This window comes from Hyla sarda, chromosome 2, assembly GCF_029499605.1.
Source record: "Hyla sarda isolate aHylSar1 chromosome 2, aHylSar1.hap1, whole genome shotgun sequence".
Classification (NCBI taxonomy): Eukaryota; Metazoa; Chordata; class Amphibia; order Anura; family Hylidae; genus Hyla; species Hyla sarda.
Window position 1 is genome coordinate 218,503,754 of NC_079190.1, and position 21,899 is coordinate 218,525,652.

The 21,899-nt window shown below is 39.7% G+C and overlaps 1 protein-coding gene across 2 annotated transcripts in view; it reads right to left on the reverse strand.

Moving 5' to 3' along the window:
- The window catches only part of CAMKK1 (calcium/calmodulin dependent protein kinase kinase 1), a 261,847-nt gene that overhangs the window by 144,534 nt on the left and 95,414 nt on the right, over positions 1 to 21,899 (reverse strand). For both annotated transcript variants that reach the window (XM_056556398.1, XM_056556397.1), the window contains exons 2-3: positions 13,065 to 13,559; positions 9,116 to 9,163 (exon numbers count right to left, since the gene is read on the reverse strand). In XM_056556398.1, the coding sequence (XP_056412373.1) occupies positions 9,116 to 9,163; positions 13,065 to 13,460 (444 nt within the window). In that variant the 5' untranslated portion in view covers positions 13,461 to 13,559. The remainder of the gene's footprint in view (positions 1 to 9,115; positions 9,164 to 13,064; positions 13,560 to 21,899) is intronic.

Here is a 21,899-nt window from a genome sequence, read left to right on the forward strand (position 1 = left end):
ACTTATGAAATAAAAATATTAATGATAGGCACATTATAGGCTACCAGATCTCACTGAAGCTGAAGCCTGGCATACGTTAGAATGATTTGATAACTTGATTTTCTCAGTCTTTCGCCAGCGTAGATGTTGCTACCATCACAGGGCAGCACCTGATAAAAGGAGATAATCATCAAACACGCTATCTTCTTCAAAATATGGCAGACAGAGTTACAGCAAGTTCTTTTTATTCATGAATTCATTTTGATACACGATGCAAACAAGCATTATGTGTAATGCCTTGGGATGGAGCAGACATAAATGCAGATTTGTACAGCTTTAGTCTTGAGAAACTTTTTCCTCTTAAAACAGAACGGTACAAATTAATGTTAATTGTTCCTAAGTGCAGGGCTGTCAGCTTGCGTTTTTCCCAGAGCCACATATATAATTAATTAGAAAAAACTCGGTAGGATTTGATACTGGGGTTTTACAGATGCTTCACATTAAGTACAGTATTATAGAACTGTTTAAAATAAATGGCATATCCCCGCTACCTACATATTCAGGGAATCATTGACAAATTGTTTTTCCAAACCAAAATGAGGGCTAAAATGAGGCTCAAAATACTGTGTGTGCTAGAACTCACTAAGAATTTATGGGCATTACTAAGTATTGAAGTACACTGAAATGTTTACATACACACATAAAAAATAGGCATGAACAAAATCACTCCTATTGAGTTCTCAAAAAATGTTAACAACAACTAATAACCCATTGGAGTCTGATCGAAAGCCACTAAAGCTGTTTTGATAACCGCAAAGTATGGATTTACTGCAAAAATGTACATCTTGCAGATGTTTATCAGCTTTACCAAAGCAGCTAGGTACTTTTTCAACCAGGTCTAAGTATCAATATTCCCTCCTCCCACCACCATGTACACAGACCAAGAATTTTACTAAATTTGCCAATCCCATAAAATTTAACATTGATACCACCCACATACAGTACATATTGTTGCCATTACACATATATTCACACACAAAACCTTAGCATGTGGATGGGAACACCATGGTTGAGGTTTGCAGCACATCCCCCAGACGGTTGATCAGATTAAGATCTGGGGAGTTTGGAGGCCAAATCAAAACCATCAACTCCATAACCTTTTCCAAACAATGTTTTCAGTGTAGCAGGAAGCATTACCCTTCTGAAAGAGGTCACTGCTAATTGGCAATACTGTTGTCATAAAAAATTGTGTTCAGGCTGGTCCTGGTCTTCATCAATGGCCAATGTAACAGCCACATGCACACTTGGGGCCAAGATTTCTTAGCAGAACATTGCTCAGAACACTATTTTTCCTCTGCCATGTTGGCTTCTTCCCATGTGTACCTTGATGCCATCTCCCTCACACCTGGCCATCAACAAGAAAATATGATTCCCCACACCAGGCCACATACTTTAAATGTTCCATGGTGCAGTTCTAAGGGGCATATACCCAATGCAGACTCTTGGCAGAAGGCATGGGCCAGGATGGATAATCTGACCAGTCTGCTGCTACATAGCCCAATATGCAGCAAGCTGCAATGTACTGATATTCTAAATCCAAAGCCAGAATTAACTTTTTTTGCTCTGCTGTAGCTATTTTGTGGGATCAAGCCAGACAGACTAGCCTTTGCTTTCCTTACACATCAATAAGGCTTGCTTGCCTATGACCTTGTTTTCGGTTCACCAGTTGTATTTTATTGATCCACTTTTGGTAGATGCTAACAACTTCATACCAGACACATCCCACCGTTTTGAAGATGCTATAATCTAGTAGCCAAATCATCACAATGCCAGGCATGCTGGTACTTTTGCATCATTTGTACCCTTGAGCAATGTGACCAATAGCTAATAGTTCCTATAAAGAAAGTGTGATGTAGGACAGTCGGCATGAATTAGGAGGTTATTGACAGAATGAATTATAGTGCTGCAGCGCCATATTTCTTAAAGATTTAGCCTCTTTACTACTGATTGTTAAACATAAATCACAAGAGTGATTTTCTCAATAGTTTATTGGCAATTGTTGGGTGCATATTGTGATTGTAATACACCAATGAATTGTTGCACTTTGGGAATCAGATTTTATTGGAGTAATAAAATATAATGATTTTAAAAAGGGGTTCCAAAGTTATTGGAGTTAGTCCCCTTGGGGCGTAAACCCTTAGGGGTTCAGTGATTGGATCTGCATCAGCTAAAAAACACTGGTTGAAAAACACTGTATGAGTAGGGTCACATTGCCGTATTTTGCTGCATATTTTCTGCAGTTGGTTTCGCTACCCATAGACTTTAATGGGTAGGAAAATACACAGCAGCAAACACGCAGCAAAATACAACACGTGTGACTCTACCCTTATAGAGCATATCCAGGATGAGGTAAAGAATTATTTTAACACCTGGTGGAATCTATTGTGGTGTCAGCGGGGTGCAATGCAGAGTAGCTGTTATAACCCTAGGGGCACATGTTATTAACCCCTTCTTGTCGTGACACCAGAGCGTGGTTTAGCCTTAGCACGGGCCAATGAAGAAACTGACGCCAAGTTACGGACAACGGTAACTTTACTGAGGGTAGACAGTTGTTACAGTCTCCCCCAGGACGAAAGTATTACCGAAATGATCTTTGGGGTGGCGTCACTCCTGCTTGGTTTTGCTATTATATTTCTACATTTGTACTTTGGTATGTATGCTGGTATTTATTTATGTCAATGCACCTTATGGAAGCTGTTGCAAGCCCCTATTATGCACTTTAAATCTGTTTACCAGTCATACACATTATTTATTGTTATGAATTGATGCACAAGCAGGTAGTGTCGCCCCTTTTTGTTCAACCTCTCCCAGTGGTTGTAGTTTCTCCCCCCCCCCCATCTTTTATGAATTGCATGTTTTTAATATGTATCAATAAAATTATATATATTTTATACTTCAATTAAATGACTCCTTTGCGCTTTTCTGGATTATCTTGTCTTGTGGAGATCATATATGAAGCCGTATTCACTTTAGTAATTCTGATATATCATTAGGGCATCATAGATGTCCAAAAATTAATACAGTTACTATTGTGTATCTGCTTCTGGTCACGTTTATACTAACTTTACTGAGGGTAGACAGTTGTTACAGTCTATGCAGTACAGCCAATATCCAAAGGAGGTGACCAGTGACAGAGGGGGACCTCGCTAGCTTACTAGGACTTGCAGTATGTAGAGACACTTTAGTGCAGGCCATGGTGACTATATAGAAGACTTTACTTGACAACTGACATGAAGATGACTGAGCTTACTTGGGCTGACTTTGTGGCTGTAGACTTTAGGCTTGAGGCCTCCAATGCTCTGGACACACTCTGAGATGACTGCACTGGACCTCAGCAGGAATAGCAATGAGCTAAGAGAGCTAAGAGAGAGATTGAAGCCCCTCCCCGGGTTTTATAGGGGGGCTGTGCAAGGAGCCCATAAGTCACTTGGGGGGTCACCTGGTCGCTAGTGCCTCCTGGGTAACAATGACATGGTAACAGCTATTAAAGAAACAGTACATTTTATTATACAACTTATGTACATAGGGGATAACCCATAAAGGGGGCTCTGGGGACATGGAGAGACTCTGCCTGACAGGGCAGGAGAAGCACAGGGACACACCATCCCGTACTGGGCCACCACACTATGCTCTGATGAATAACTGAGGTTTTAAAGACCAAAGGAGGTCCAACTCACTATTAGTTTGATGTGTCTAATAAAGTGGCCATTCAGGTATAAACATTAAAAATACACAGGGATTACATAGACAATACACACATACATAAACAATAAACACACATTCAGACACATTGCACAGATGTACATCAACTTATACAAATGTTTTCATACACGTCATACTGGAATTATTATTTTTCACAAAGATCACACACATATATACTGTAAATGCACATTACACAAACATACATACACCTAATGCACACCCATTGTCACAAACTTTGCTGTTTCTCACTATTTCTCTCCTGACAACATGCAATTTGATGCATTTTTTTTTTACAGTCTTGGGTCCAAACTTGTAACTACGCTTGTTACTAGTCTTGTTGTCGGTTTGATGGTTTTGTGTCTGATGGTTTTATGTATAAATTTGACAGTCTGGTGTCTTCTTGTGCTATTCCTGTGTCCACACTCTCACCCAGTTTTGGTGACTAGTGGCCGAGCATTAGTGACTAAGATGCAGCCTAAATCCAGTGACTACACTCCAGCTCTGGTGGCTAAATTGCTTCCCAGCATTAGTGACTATATTCCAGCCCAGGTTAGGTTACTTAGATCCAGACAGCTCCAGCAACTATGCTCCAGCCAACAACGGTAACTACATCACAACTTGACTGGTGACTATTTTCCAGCCCAGCACTGGTGATGGCATTCCAGTCCAACTATGGTGCCTATTATCCAGCAATTATGGGGAAATGTATCATTGGTCTCTGTGTGTAGTCATTTTTTTTTTTTTTTTTTTTTGCAGAGTTGGGGGAAATGTAGTAAAAGTTTGCATGATGTGTGGTGCGCAAATACACTAAAGAAGACTGTGAGAATAATAACGTCTAAGAAAGCCTTTTGCTAGAGCTCTACTTAGGGTGGTGTGCACCTGCTAATTTTTCAGTGCTTTGGGGACCATAGCCAATGAGTGCCAAAAGGTAGCCTAAACACATGCGCACACACATATTATGCATTACATTACTCATTAAACATACATACACTTTACACACACACAGTTACACACATTACACATACTTACCTCACCTGTCTGTCACATCCCAACAGTGGAAAGCAAGCTTTGCCTAGAAGAAGACACTTTATTACATAAAAGACAGGCTACAAATATAGCATCAGGGCGTTACTTATTATGTTAGCATACCCTGGAGGCCCATGCCACAGGCGTGCTTCTGTGTTTTTTGTTTGGGCCCCTGGTGGAATGCACCACCTCATCCTGACATTTGCTGCATAATTTCTGAGAGTGGGAGGCAGGAATTATTTTGAGAGGGTGCAAAAACATTGGATTAGTTAGTGTCTTATATTTAAGTTTAGGTGTTGTATAATGTATTAAGCCTGAGGTAGGGGTTGAATACTTTATTAAGCCTAAGGAAGGGGTTGTATACTTTATTAAGCCTAAGGAAGGGGTTGTATACTTTATTAAAGCCTAAGGAAGGTGTTGTATACTTTATTAAGCCTAAGGAAGGGGTTGTATACTTTATTAAGCCTAAGGAAGGGGTTGTATACTTTATTAAAGCCTAAGGAAGGGGTTGTATACTTTATTAAGCCTAAGGAAGGTGTTGTATACTGTACTGTATTAAGCCTGAGGATGGAGGCATTTTAGACCTCTTAAAACACATTGCTTTTTCTGTAGTTTTTATTTTAATATTAACTTTTAGTCCATTTGGGAATTTGGACTTCTATACAAGAAGAACCAGAGTACTTTCCATAGAGCGACTGGTCTGGAACCACTGATGATCTATCCTGAATGGGGGAAAGAGGACTAAGTCTACATATTCCAGGATTGAGTAAGCAACCCCCTGAGGTTGAATTTATGTTACCTGTCTTTTATGTGATAGTGTTTGCCCACTGTCTTAGCACTGATCATTTTTATTATGTTGTTTGTTTGTTTTTTAACTGTCATTTTCCAGATTTAGTGGTATTGGTTTTGAGAAATTTAGTGTGTGTCACATAAACGGCTATCCGGCAGCGCAGACTGCTTCAGCTGCCGCCGGATAGCCGTTTAAGGTGCCCCGTGTGGTCTGGTGACTAACGCTTACATGTCCCTGGCGCTCCAGACCGTCGTCTTCGGGATCCCCTGCATCCCCTGCATATGTCTAGGAGGAATGGAGATTTTGACATATTTGTCCTTCTGATCCCTGTGGGTTGAATGCATGTTTTTTATGCAGATTGTTATAGTGTTTATTTTATGTAGAAGACAGAGCCGCACTTAAGACACCCTACCGTTCTTTCTTCTGTCCTTCCCAAGAGGGCTTTCACATCCCAATATTGAAATGAAGCCATTGTGAGCAGAGACTTTTTTCTGTGCTTTTTTCTCCTCCTTCTTTTGTCCATTCTGACACAGCTGCTGCCTGGTCAATAGATGGTAAGAAGCTCCAACTTCTGGGGGAAGGCAGGAACCCCAGATACCACCATCTTGTAACCCCACACACAAACACCTTGACATCCCTAACTACCTATATTTAAAGGGAAGGTGCCTCCCTCCACCGGTTTTACACCTATTGATACATAGCTTTTGTCAGTTCAGCTTGGCAAACCTGTTTCTGAAGCTGTATGGGGAAAGAATCTAGCTGTTTTAAGTCTACCAGAAAATTCTCAACTAAGATCACTTCACTCTGACTTGGCTACTGAGGGATATTAGAGTGGATGTGTAGAAGTTCAGAATGAAGCTTAGGAATAGGAGTAATTCAAGGATTCACACTTTGGAACAGACATTTGTTAACAACATGGCTGATATATAGTCAGTAGCTGAAGAAAAACTATTTGTACTGGCCTCTGGCTCATCCTACACCTGCAGCAGTCAGCCAAGACTTCTATGTAAATTGTTCTGCACTTGCAGCAGCCCAAAACAAGAATGTCAATATCTTTGAAAGTAATATAAATAAATAATTACTCTAACAACAATTACTAAAAATGCACAATGACTTCTGGCTACTGTTCCAACATCTAATTCACTAACACAGTACAGTTAAATCTAGCTTTCATGTAACAGACTTGATAAAATTGTCCAAATTGTCACAGGGCATTGAAAAAGAATAAATAAATACTCAACCCCCCCCCCCCCCCCTTAAGGACACAACTCATCTTGGCCTTGATGTCACTCATTTTAGCATTTTCATTTTTCCTCCTCGCCTTTTAAGATTCACAACTCTTTTATGTTTCCATCTACCGATCCATATGAGGGCTTGTTTTTTGTGTGTCAAATGTACTGTGTAAAGACACCTTTAATTTTACCATAAATTATACAGTGAAACAAAAAAAATATTTATAAGGGGAAACAAAACAAAAAAAATCAGCAATTTAGCTAATTTGTATTTATAGTTTTTCTATTATTGTACTGCTTTCCAAACATAAAAAAAAAAAAAAAAAATGACAGCTGGTTCACCAGCACTAAACCAAATACAGTTATAGTGCTGGTGAACGGAATAAAATTAGGTTTTACTCACCTGGTTTGGTGCTGTATTAGCCTACATTGCTAATATGTTAAAGGGGGTACTCCGGTGGAAAAACCTTTTTTTTTTTTTTTTTTTTTTTTAAATCAACTGGTGCCAGAAAGTTAAACAGATTTGTAAATGACTTCTATTAAAAAAATCTTTAGCCTTCCAGTACTTTTTAGCAGCTGTATGCTACAGAGCAAATTCTTTTCTTTTTAAATGTATTTTTGTCTTGTCCACAGTGCTCTCTGCTGACACCTGATGCCCGTATCAGGAACTGTCCAGAGCAGGAGAAAATCCCCATTAGAAACCTATGAAGCTCTGAACAGTTCCTGACATGGACAGAGGTGTCAGCAGAGAGCACTGTGGACAAGACAAAAAAATTCAAAAAGAAAATAAATTCCTCTGTAGCATACAGCTGCTAAAATGTACTGGAAGGGTAAAGATTTTTTAATATAAGTCATTTACAAATCTGTTTAACTTTCAGGCACCAGTTAATAAAAAAAAAAAAAGTTTTCCACTGGAGTACCCCTTTAACTGCGTGCTTTGTGTAATGGAGGTGGGACTCGGCATACCCAGCATCATTGCCTTCATCCCCTCTGCTCACATATGCCCACCCAACTCATAAATATTCATGACTTGCAATGTAAACATGAGGTTGGCGGGCATATCGGAGCAGAGGGTACAGAGGCAGGGATGCAGAGTATGCCGGATCCTGCCTCCATTGCGTGAAATAGCATATTACCAATGAAGGCCAATACATGGTATATCTATGGAACGACAGCGTAGATCCAGGTGACTGATACATGATTTTAATTCAGTTCACCCGCACTATAACCCTGTGTATTTGATTTGGGTGATTAATTAAATTAATTTCATTCATCCATTCATTTATTTTTTTTAGTAAAATGTAAAAAGGTGTCTAAAGGCTTAACACTTGTGAAGCAAGCTTATTGTTTCAGCGTTTAGGACCAGACAGCAAGGGCGTACAGGTAAGGGGCCAAGTAGGGAGGGGAAAAAAAAAAAAAAAAAGGGAAAATGGCATTGAAATCCGTATGATCCACATACAGCAGGTTAGTGCTGGTGACAGATTCTCTTTCATTTTTGATTGTGTAACAGTAAAAAATGTTTACCACCTTCTAAGAGGTAGACATGCTTTGTAATTTAAACTGTACAAAACGTCACAACAATTAATTTATGTTTAAGTTATAATGTAACAAAAATGAAAAAAATTTACACACTAAGGGGGTTGACTACTTTCTCAGAGCACTGCATATGGACATTTTGTACTGCCAGACGCTGAATCCACCTTTATATATATATATATGTACTAAAGTAAAACATTAGTTGCAATATAGCGATCTTATTGGGGATAATTCTATGGACTCCAGAAATGTTTTTTTTATTTTATAAATATGTATTCATACACTAAAGACTAGACTGAATGTTTTGGAAGCAGCATATGATACAGTAACATTTACAGTGTTGTATATTGGTTAAATGCCTCTACATATAGGTTTTATCACCTTCTATCTAGTGGATCTTGAGGCAATGGCATTTTAAATTACATTTGCACTGAGCATGCTAACAAAATACATTCATACGAGCTGCTTGCCTACAGGAACCATAAAATGTAGTTTTAAAGAGAATGAAAAAACCTGAACAAAAAGAAACGTGGTAAACTGGGGCAACAACTTAAAGAAAACCAGTTGGATAGCAAATGTGTAGAATGTTATAGACTGATGTAATATTTGTGGATAAAACCTTAAAACTGAAAGATACAAACTGTGTATGAATTCTGCGCAATAAACATGACTCAGCATGGCAATTTCTATGCAGTCACGTTTGTTTTCTTGTGAAGTTTTCACAAGGTTTGTACATTATTATGAACGTGGCTAATTAAATAATGTGGATACAAAGAATGTGTATACTTACTTTACCAATTTCACTTTGGAGTTTGTACTGGTTCAACTGTACACAATCCTAGAATAGGAAACAGATAAGTAATGTCACAATGTCAGATTGTTGCTCAAATTGTATAAATGATAAACCACCATTTCTTATCCATAAACAGATCATGTGGGCCATGAGGCCAATACAGCAACACAGACTGAACAGAGCAACACAATCCCATTGAAAACAATGTTGCAAGTGTTTATGAGGCCTAAGAATTTGCCAGCTTTATCAAAGTGGTTCAGGCCGTTTAAATTTGGAGCATCTTTAGGCTGTCTAGTCTATGTTTAGTATTACCATTAGCCTTAAAAGGACATGTCCGGTGCTCACTTTTCTTATTGTATCCGTTCCAGGCTCCAAAAAAAAAAAAAAAAAAGAAAATAAGCTTTCTCTTGCCTGCCTACGCTCCCCCGGTGCTCTGGTACAGGCGTTCGGTCCCTGGGCTGTATTCTTCTTACTTCCTGTTAGCCCGGCACGTCACACGGAGCTTCAGCCTATCACTGGCCGAGGCGGGACATCGCTGCGGCCGGTGATAGGTTGAAGCTCCGTGTGACGTGCCGGGCTAACAGGAAGTAAGAAGAATACAGCCCGGGGACCGAACACTTGTACTGAAGCATCGGGGGAGCCTAGGCAGGTAAGAGAAAATTTGTTTTCTTTTATTTTTCAGCCAGGAACGGATAAAATAAGAAAAGTGAGCACCGGACATCTCCATTAACTGTGCCAGAATCTTGTGTAAGAATTTGGACAATGCAACATCTTAAACTATACCCCTTTGCCAAAGTATCACCCAATTTACTGAAGCCATGCCCCTTTGTCAGATGCAGCAGTAAAGTGTCTATAACTCAGTAACTGTGGTGCACAGCATGCAAGCCAGGTTTTTGCTGAAAATTGAGCCAAAAATTCTGGCAGATTTTCAATAGTACATCTGGGCCAATATATTGATTTGAATGGGTACTGTGTATTGCTGTATCTTCCCTGTTGGTAGCATTGCTAAGTAACTGGACTCTTAGGATAGCTAGCAAATTAGACAGATGTCAGCCTAATGCTTGTTTGGCTGACAGCTACCTCTCTCTATGCTTCTTCTATACACTTTGTGATATTCTTACTGTCAGGTAATCCAACTAATACGTTGGAATTCTTCAAAACATAAAAACTTCTATAACCCCTTTACAGCCCATAAAGCACATATGTTATGGGTGGGAAGCAGTTTTCATGCAATGCCATACAAAAAAAAAGTAATTGTGTGAGCTGACATGGTGACACAATAGTGATGGCTGCAGTTATCTACTGAAGCACTGGAAGGCCAATCACAGTGATAAACTGTAATTTTTCATTTTCACGACTCATTGCTACAAAATTCTATGAAACACCTGTGGGGTCAAAAGGCTGGGTATTCCCCTATTAATTCTTCGAGGGAATTGTTTTTAAAATTAGGGATTTTAGAGGAAATTCTTATATTTGGATAACTGTTAGTGCAGAGCTTTCCAAACTTTTCATGTTGGCAACACCCTTTTTTTAGATATACATAGGTTTTTTTTTTTTTTTACTTTCTTTTTTTTACACACACATCGTTGTACTGCCAATTGCACATTTATCACATCATGCACATTTATCACATCAACGGCACCCCATTACTACAGGTTGCTGCTGCCTGCATTCTTGTAGCGCCCATCAGATGGAAAGGAGGCAGGTAGGGACCCGCGGGTGTCCCGATCATCTCCACTGAGCAACCGGCACTTATTTTCTGCCTTTTAGATGCCACGATCATGGCATCTAAAGGGTTAATGCGTGAAATCACCCAGATCAGTAATGTCTAGCATAAGCCACTATAAAGCAAGCTCAGCTCCTGAGCTCCCTTCATGGACCTACCACACAATACATAAAGCAGACAGTCATGTAACAGTTCTAGTGGCAGTGGTTGTGATGTCACTACACGCCACCTCCATTCATGTCTATTGGGGGGGCGTATTGCCCCCTCCCATACACATGAATGGAGGGGAAGTGGCGTGACGGCAAGAGCGTGAAGTCACGATCTCCATCTCCAAGCGTTCTGAACAAAATGTTCAGAACGCTGGAGCACTGGAGTACCTCTTTAGGTTAGAATGGGAAAGGCTACTGATATGGATACTCTTGCAAAGAAGAGTAACATGTTTTGCATAAAGGAAGGAATGAACTCGATATCAAGCAGCAGATGAAGCCAGCAAGTGAAATGCAAGCCAAGTAGAAGGAGCTTGCACTCTGCTTTATGTATGTGATATTAACACTTTATTTTTTATTAAAGGGATACTCCGGTGAACTAAACCCATAGCCCATACTTTTTCTCTCACTAACCTATTTATTTGTCTAAATATCATTCATTAGCTGTATACAGCAGTTTTCCTTTTTCAGCTGTCACTGAAGGGAGTGAGAGAAAGACTTCATTATCTGATCCTGTTTGTCTCTTTGCAAGCCCCTCGATAAAACTAGCCCCAACCTCCTGCAAGACAAACACCACATGATTTCTGGCTTCACAGACAGGATATTGTCATGTATAAAAAGAGGCATGGACTCAAGGGACAGGGACATAATACTCCCCCTTTATAAAGCATTGGTATGGCCTCACCTGGAATATGCTGTTCAGTTTTGGTCGCCTGTTCATAAAAGGGACACTGCGGAGTTGGAAATGGTGCAGAGACGCGCGACTAAACTAAGATGGGGCATGGAACATCTTAGCTATGAGGAGCGATTATAGAAGTTACAATTGTTTAGTCTTGAGAAGAGACGTTTAAGGGGGGATATGATAAACGTATATAAGTATATAAATGGCCCATACAAAAAATATGGAGAAAAACTGTTCCAGGTAAACCCCCCCCAAAGGACGAGGGGGCACTCCCTCCGTCTGGAGAAGAAAAGGTTTAGTCTAAAGGGGCGACACGCCTTCTTCACCGTGAGGACTGTGAATTTATGGAACGGTCTACCTCAGGAACTGGTCACAGCAGGAACAATTAACAGCTTTAAAACAGGGTTAGATACATTCCTGGAACAAAATAACATTAATGCTTATGCAGAATTATAAAACTACATCCCTTTCCCTTATCCCCTTACACCCTTCCCTTCAATTCCCTGGTTGGACTTGATGGACGTATGTCTTTTTTCAACCATACTTACTATGTATGTAACTATGTATGTAACTCCCCCTCCCTGTGTGAGGATTTTGCCGGCAGAGAAGTTGTTCTTTTCCTGCTGTAGATCTATTCACTGACTGCTGCCATTCAGAGCATAGCATGATTTATTGCTGGGGGGGGGGGGGGGGGGGGAGGAAGTATGAAAGAATAGACATGTAGTGTGTGCTGCTGACCACAACACAGCATGCACAAAGATAGAGCAATGGCTGGCAGCCATTACACAGAGCCACATTGACAGATGGGAGTTGTAGTCTGGGCTGCAAGCAAGGGAAAATAATATTTAGGAGAAACAGGGATCCCAAGAGCTGGCAAAATCACATGGAAAACTACAGGGGACACAGAACAGGTATTGTGATGGCTTTGGGGCATTTTTATTTCTCTTAACTTCCCAGGAGCACCCATTTAATACATTTTAACCATGGAATGCAGAATATTTTACCAGCATTACACTGTCATTAGGGTATGTTCATATGCTTTGTTTTTTGTTTGGGCCCCTTGCCAAGTACCTAGGTTGAGTCAAGGCCCTTAGTAAGCTTTGTCTGCACTATTGCAGCTTTTTTTATGAATACTAAGGCCAGTTTAACTATGGGCTTATTTTTTGCCAGTATTATGGCTGCAAGGCCAACCACAGATCTGATGACCCCCCCAACTGACAGCTTTCAGTTTAGGTCATCAGAGCCACAACGAAGAGAGTTGAAAAAGTAATATAGCTAACTGTAGGGTTTACTTAACAAAAGGCATACTGATATAATAATAGAACAACTTACATCAGAGTCAGAGATAGAGACCCGGTTCGACTCGATTGTTGGCCTTCGAACTATTCGTGGTGATATGTGTGATGCAGGACCTGTTGCATATGGACCATAGGCCTGGTTCTGAGAGGGCAGGCAACCACCTGTAGGTCTTTCCTGGAGAGAAAATTTTCTGTTTGAAAGTGTAGGCCGAGAAGAGGCTCTTTGGAAACAGCTTAAGTCCCTCTGATCTTGAGAAGAAAGAAACACATCCTCACTAGTTTCAGAGCTCATACCGTTATTTCTCAAGCGATTCATATCTTCAGAAAACAGCACATTTTGCCCTTCAGCTTGTTCATCCACGTCTATAGCAGCAACTCTCTCAGCAAGCTCAGTCTGAGTGTCTTTACTTGGGCCAGAATCACACTCCATTGCAACAGTGTGGGAAAATTCCACCACAGTCTCCAGGGTCCAAGTTCCCAATCAGCTACAACAGATATTCCTAATTAAGGCTTTGCGTTCACACAGTCTCTGCAATAAAACAGAAATGCAAATTAGTGACGGCATGAAAAAGGACAACTGTCACCATTATAACAACTGCAATGTAAAGCCAAAGTCCCAATGAGGTACCTCAGAAAAATACATTTGCAATCACATATTGACCTTTATGAACAACATATTGTGCATTTTAACACAACCTATAGGTACCTGAGGTGCAAATCCTTCAAAACTCGATTTTATGCTTAGGAGGACCGTTTTTTGACTTCTCTACCCCAAACAAAAATAAATAATCTCACTAGTTACATTAAAATAAATATTGAGACAAGTTTTCACACTGGCCACTGTGTTCTTACAATAGGCTGACATTATACATTTTCAGCTTGCACTGTGTGCACTTGTGAATTAATAGCTATCTAATTACTATCAAAGCGCAGAATTACTATAGAGTAACACATGTATTATAAAGATAGAGGCAGATAGCACCGGGTCACACCATTGGCAATAGGAGATAGGAACAGCGCACCTTGCCCCAATAAAGATAAATTTCTGCCAATTGCTTTCTAAACTGCTGCAGCATATAAGAATGAATCATATGATCATAAATCTATGCTTTATTCTAAATCTATACGCATGCCTATCTATTTGTTTTGATATGTACTTTCATATGTACCAACAAAGCCTTTGTTGGTTAATAAAGGGGTACTCTGGGGAACTAAACCCATAGCATATCCTTTCCCTCTCATCAATTATTTAATTGTCTAAATATTATTCATTAGCTATATAGAGCAGTTCCCCCTCTTTGGTTGTCACTTACATGCATGAAGTTAGGGAATGACATTATTCAGAAATCCACTCTGTCTCTGTCCAAATCCCTTTCTGAAAGCAGCCCTCACCCTCCTTATAGACACAGACCATGTGGTTTCTGCCCTGCACTGAGGAGTCATGCTCCCTTTAGTGCTAAGAACTTGGAGGTTTGTGTGCAGCCTCAGCCAATCAGGCACTGAACCTCTCTCTGCTGCACAGAGCAGGAGGGTGGGAACTGCTCTCAGAGAGTGAGCTAGCTGGCAAAGCAGAGCTGCAATGATTGCTGGGAGATGTAGGCAATGGTAGTGAAGGATGGCAAAGAATATCAAGCAGCCAGAGATAACAACAGGGGCCACAGGAGCCATGCATATCAGATGAGATGGTTTACAGGGAACATATTCAGGTAGTGTGGTGGCTTTTTTTTTTTTCTAACACAGTTACTATGATGGAGTACCCCTTTAATATATGCATGAACAGGGCACTGCTATAAAATTGTAGAACTGGAACTGAGATTTGTGGACTATACAAACAATTCAACCATTTCCAGAAAAAAAACCTCTCTCCTAGGTTGAATGGGTATGTTCAAGGCAGAAACATTCCTGAAATACATTTAAATGTATTTTAGAGGTTTTTATCATTTGCAAGTATATTTCAAAGCTTTGGAGTATATTTTTTTCAGAATCCAACCCAATACAATACAGCAGAATACATATACAAGTTGTTAAATTATGACCTCCTTTTATGCCTGTAAAAACTACATGAGTAAAAGTAAACCACTGTGAACTGTGCAGTGTTTTCTCATTAAATGTAATGTACTTTAAATGAGAAACACCTTATAAAAATTAAAATAAGCATATTCGAAGCTTAATCCAATGCTTTAAAATGCAGCCACAAGTACACTGTGTGAACAAGGTCTACCATGTAAACCTCACTAATCAATTAGATCTCATTACTACCCCTGGTGAGCGGAAAAGACAATTAGTGCTCCTCTAGTGAGCTTGTGGAATAAGAGTCATGCAGGTTACTCCAATTATTACTCTTTATTATCATAACCCCAAGATGATTTATTAGGAGTTATATTTACCTATAGCAGAATACAGCAGTGATTTATGCAGGCAGCTACTGTGCTGGCACAAATCATCATCTATTAACGTATAACAAAAGGCTTTGCAGAGTATGAAAATATCACTGTTCTGTTCAGTGCATTTACATATAAAGCAGATTACAAGAACGCCAAAGAGCATAAAGAAAATAATGGCATCAGCCTTATCGCCCCATTATTATGAGCACACTTAATCCCCAAAACATGAGCATTCTACAGAAGTGCACGGAAATAGCATATATTACTTATCATTATACTGTTACTATACAGAAAAACATGTATTGTGCATACATACAATATATATGTACGCACAACATTTGTTACTTTTGCCCACATTGTTGGAAAAGTTAAAGGGAAAATGACAGCAGGGTCAGGGGCACTAACCTGAATACATAGATAGATGCGGGTGACCATTAGCGATATTCCTCGTCACTAGTAAGGTATTTTCTTCTTAAAGGGGTATTCCAAGAATTGTTTTATTTGACTATGCTACAGGGGCTGTAAGGTTAGTGTAGTTCATAATATAGTGTCTGTACCAGTGTGTGACTGTTTTCTCACAATTCTTCTGTGATTTTCACTCCAATATTCATTTTTAACAGCATACAAAATGACAGATTTTGTGACATTATGTCCTAATGTCCTATTTGCTTTTTTAACTCCCTTTTTTGGTTTAGTTCCAAAACACACAAAGGGAATAAACATGTGTATAGCCAAACATGTGTTACTGCAATCCTTTTCTGTGAGAAATACTTCATTTTCTAGAAAAATTTCAGGGGTGCCAAAATTTACGGCCATGACTATGTCTAAGCTAATTTTTCATTTTTAATAAATGAAAAAAAACTAACTTGAAAATAAATTGAGTTTTAACATTCTCATTCTCTATTGAGTGCAAAATCATGGGAGGGTACCTTTTTTTTTGAAATTTTATCTTAGCACAAACAAGAGTGCAACATAACAAAATGTGAAAACAGGCAAAAGGGTCTGAAAACTTTATTTAAAAGTATACAATGCATTTAAACAGCTTTGGCAGCAGGGTGCTGAAATATACAAGCCAAAAATTATTTAGAAATTAAAGGGGTTATCCAGGAAAAAACTTTTTTATATATCAACTGACTGCAGAAAGTTAAACAGATTTGTAAATTACTTCTATTAAAAAATCTTAAAGGGGTATTCCAGGCCAAAACTTTTTTTTATACATCAACTGGATCCGGAAAGTTAAAGAGATTTGAATTTACTTCTATGAAAAAATCTTAATCCTTCCAATAGTTATTAGCTTCTGAAGTTGAGTTGTTGTTTTCTGTCTAACTGCTCTCTGATGACTCACGTCCCGGGAGCTGTGCAGTTCCTATGGGGATATTTTCCCATCATGCACAGCTCCCGGGACGTGACATCATCATTGAGCAGTTAGTCAGAAAACTTCAAAAGCTAATAACTATTGGAAGGATTAAGATTTTTTAATAGAAGTAATTTACAAATCTGTTTAACTTTCCGGAGCCAGTTGACCTATATATATATATATAAAAAAAAGGTTTTGCCTGGAATACCCCTTTAATCCATTCAGTACTTATGAGCTTCTGAAGTTAAGGTTGTTCTTTTCTGTCTAAGTGCTCTCTGATGACACCTGTCTCGGGAACCGCCCAGTTTAGAAGAGGTTTACTATGGGGATTTGCTTCTAAACTGGGCGTTTCCTGAGACAGGTGTCATCAGAGAGCACTTAGGCAGAAAAGAACAACTGTAAATTCAGAAGTTCATAAGTTCTGAAAGGATTAAGATTTTTTAATAGAAGTGATTTACAAATCTGTTTAACTTTCTGGAGCCAGTTGATATATATAAAAAAGTTTTTTCCTGGAATACCCCTTTAAAGTATATAGGCATGTATTCCAGAGTATAGCGCGACAGTGCACCTCAGCAGTGGCATGGCTTTAGCTATGACCAAGTACACTTGGGTAACCACTGCCCACTTTTTTTTCTTTTAACATATATTGCATCTGCTAACAATGTGCATGTTCACACTGTTTACTTGTCCTTCATTAGTTAAAAATATCAAAGTTCAAACACAGCACTGCTCACTGCTGATAAGGTCCTCCTTATACATAAGGTCCTCCTATAAACATACTTTTGAGTTATTAATCCATGGATGCCTATGTTTATTTTTGTATTATCCCTCCCAGATTCCATGTGTTTTTCATCTCAGCATTTCTATGGGAATAGTCTAAAGGGACACTTTTACTTGAAATCTTTCCAATAGGCTTCTTATGCTTTAATATATGCACATATTTTTTGCCATTCAGTAAACAAAGAGCTCTGGAAGTTGTAAAGGCATCTAATTGTATTTTGTACCTTTAGGGTAGGGTCACACATAGTGTATAAGCAGCTTATTTTATGCACAAAATCCGCTGCAAATAGGGAAATCGGCTGCATATTCTCCTATGAGCAGACACACAGGGCTATCCGGAGCAGCCCTGTGTGTGCAGTTTGGAGGTGGGCCCCGCACGCCCACATGACTGTGACACACGGGCCCCCCTTCTAACCTCACTGCACACACACAGGGCTGCTGCAAGTAGTATCTGCTTATAGGAGAATATGCAGCGTATTTCCTGCAGTGCCACGGATTTTGTGCAGTGTAAAAAATGCTGTGTATATGCTACGCGTGACCCTACCCTAACTGTACGGTGTTTTTATCCCCTTAAGGAATGGGCGCTTTTTCACCTTAAGGACTGAGCCTTTTTTTGCAATTCTGACCACTGTCACTTTATGCAATAACAACTCTGGGATGCTTTTACCGATTATTCAGATTCCGAGAATTTTTTTGTGACATATTCTACTTTAACATAGTGGTAAATTGTAGTCATTACTTGCATCCTTTCTTGTTGAAAAATCCCAAAATTTCATGAAAATTTTGAAAATTTAGCATTTATCTAAACTTGAAACTCTCTGCTTGTAAGGGAAATGGATATTCCAAATAAATTATATATTGATTCACATATAAAATATGTCTACTTTATGTTTGCATCATAAAGTTGACATGTTTTTACTTTTGGAAGACATCAGAGGGCTTCAAAATTCAGCAGCAATTTTCTAATTTTTCCCGAAAATTTTAAAATCTGAATTTTTCGGGAACCAGTTCAGTTTCGAAGTGGATTTGCACCCCTCAAAGTATTCAAAATGACATTCACAAAGTTTGTTAACCCTTCAGGGGATTCACAGGAATAGCAGAAAAGACATAATTCAAAATCTTCATTTTTTACACTCGCATGTTCTTGCAGAGCCATTTTATTTTTTTATTTTTACAAGGGGTAAAAGGAGAGAAATCCCCCCAAAATTTGTAACCTCATTTCTCTCGAGTAAGGAAATACCTCATACATGGATGTAAAGTTCTCTGTGGGTGCACTAGAGGGCTCAGAAGGGAAGGAGCGACAATGGGATTTTGGAGAGTGAATTTGGCTGAAATGGTTTTTGGGGGGCATGACGCATTTAGGAAGCCCCTATGGTGCCAGAAAAACAAACAAAAAAAAAACCCACACGGCATACTATTTTGCGCCATTGAGCTTTTGGAGACATAATTTGTTTGGAATGGAAGTCGGGGGACATGAGCATTTACAAAGCCCCCCGTGGTGCCAGAACAGTGGACCCCCCACATGTGACCCTATTTTGAAAACTACTAGAAGTGAGCTTACAAATTTTGGGGGGCTTTTTTCCTATTTTCCCTTGTGAAAATGAAACATTTAGGCTAACGCCAGCATTTTAGTTAAAAAAATGTTTTCTTCATTTTCCCATCCAACTTTAACGAAAATTCGTCAAACACCTGTGTGGTGTTAAGGCTCACTATACCCCTTGTTACGTTCCAAAATGGGGTCACACGTGGGTATTTATTTTTTGGCGTTTATGTCAGAACCGCTGTAAAATCAGTCACCACTGTGCAAATCACCAATTTAGGCCTCAAATGTACATAGTGCACTCTCACTCCTGAGCCCTGTTGTGCGTCCACAGAACATTTTACGCCCACATATGGGGTATTTCCGTACTCAGGAGAAATTTTGTTACAAATTTTGGGGGTCTTTATTTCCTTTTACCTCTTGTGAAAATAAAAAGTATGGGGCAATTCCAGCATGTTAGTGTAAACATTTACATTTTTTTTACAGGTTGTTGTAGACCCCAACTTTTCCTTTTCATAAGGGGTAAAAGGAGAAAAAGTCCCCCAAAATTTGTAACTCAATTGCTCCCGAGTACGAAAATACCCCATATGTGGCCCTAAACTGTTTCTTTGAAATATGACAGGGCTCCGAAGTGAGAGAGCGACATGCGCATTTGAGGACTAAATTAGGGGTTGCATAGGGGTGGACATAGGGGTATTCTGCGCCAGTGATTCCCAAACAGGGTGCCTCCAGCTGTTCCAAGCTCCCATCATGCCTGGACAGTCAGTGGCTGTCCAGAAATGCTGGGAGTTGTTGTTTTGCAACAGCTGGAAGCTCCGTTCTGGAAACACTGCCGTACGATACATTTTCATTTTTATTGGTGGGGGACAGTGTAAGGGGGTGTATATGTAGTGTTTTACCCTTTATTATGTGTTAGTGTAGTGTAGTGTTTTTAGGGTACACTCACATGGGTGAGTTACAGTGAGTTTCCCGCCAGGAGTTTGAGCTGCAGCAGAAAATTTTCCGCAGCTCAAAATTGAAGCAGGAAACTTACTGTAAACCCGACCGTGTGAATGTACCCTGTACATTCACATGGGGGGGGGGAGGGACCTCCAGCATGTACTGACAGACCGTGCATGCTGGGAGTTGTACTTTTGCAAGATATAGAGGGCCACGGTTTAGAAACCACCGCACAGTGATCTCCAAACTGTGGCAGTCCAGATGTTGCAAAACTACAAATGCCAGCATGCACTGACAGACCGTGCATGCTGGGAGTTGTACTTTTGCAACAGCTGGAGGCACACTGGTTGGAAAACCTTCAGTTAGGTTCTGTTACCTAACTCAGTATTTTCCAACCAGTGTGCATCCAGCTGTTGTAAAACTACAACTCCCAGCATGTACTGATCGCTGAAGGGCATGCTGGAGGTACGCAACTACAACTCCCAGAATGGCGAGACAGCTGTTTGCTGTGTGGGCATGCTGGGAGTTGTAGTTTTGCAAGATCTGAAGGGCCACAGTTTAGAGACAACTGCACAGTGATCTCAAAACTGTGGCCATCCAGATGTTGAAAAACTACAAATCCCAGCATGCCCTGACAGCAAACTGCTGTCTCACCATGCTGGGAGTTGTAGTTTTGCAAGGTGGGAACCGAACTTTAATCCCCCCCCGATCTGCTATTGGTCGGTCGCTTCTGACCCATCAATAGCAGGGATAGGAGGGGTGGTTTTGCGGTTATCGCCGACATGGGGGGGGGGGGGGTCTCAGGACCCCCCTGGGTGATGTGCCAGGATGCCTGCTAAATGATTTCAGCAGGCATCCCGGTCTGGTTCCCGACCGGATAGCGCCCTCAGTCCTTAAGGACTTTAAAACGGGGGCTTTTGGATACGCCAGGCGTCCTTAAGGGGTTAAAGAAAAAGAATAAACTGATTGGTTTTATAAGCTCTGACTGAGCTGTTCTTTGAGCTGTTGTACTCTTTGTAACCGCACAGCAGACATGGTTATATCACACATCTCAAATATATATGAAATACTATATACAAAGCTGTCATTTAGCTTAAAAGCAAATATGCTTAAGCTAAGATAACCTAAGCCCTTGTAAGGACACAGTATAAATCACTGGTACATTTTGAAGTAACTATCTCTGGCTTCTTTGGTGTGCAGTTTATGGCTCCTGCCTCTAACATACCCAGCAATAAATAAAAACAGAAACAATGATTATATTACAGTAAATCACTGAAAAAATTATGTCATTGGCTGTAATATCAAAATGAAAAGAAATTGTATCTATGCTCTGTATATCCAATCCCAAGGCTATGACATGCTGTATTATTGATGCATTAAATGATATGTCTGTGGTTTTATCATCCCTGTTTGTCAGACATTCATCATAAGATCCTAACATTACAGTGCAGGCCTGCTGAGGATATGTGCCATAGAAGCATAGAAAAAAGCTAGCACTACACTTCTATCTGTACTATTACATCCATTTATAACAAAATAACTCAAAATACAAAATGTCCCAGATGAGTTATTAGAAAACATTTCTATGGCCTGTCTGTACAACTATCTTTTTTATATATTTAAAAAAGCACTGCAATTTTTTTTTTCCTTATATAGGGCAGAATTAGGTTATTAATAGAGAATAATGTAGACGGTCTTGTTTATGACTTGTGCTTACCTATTTTAGCTGATATGGCAGGCATGAGTAAAGTTCCATATTGAAAGATCTCTGTACTCTCCATTTATATATTGTGATCAAATCACCCCAAGGCATCTTTTCTCCAAATTAAATAACCCCAAGCTTGATCAGGCTAGGTTCACATTGCTGTT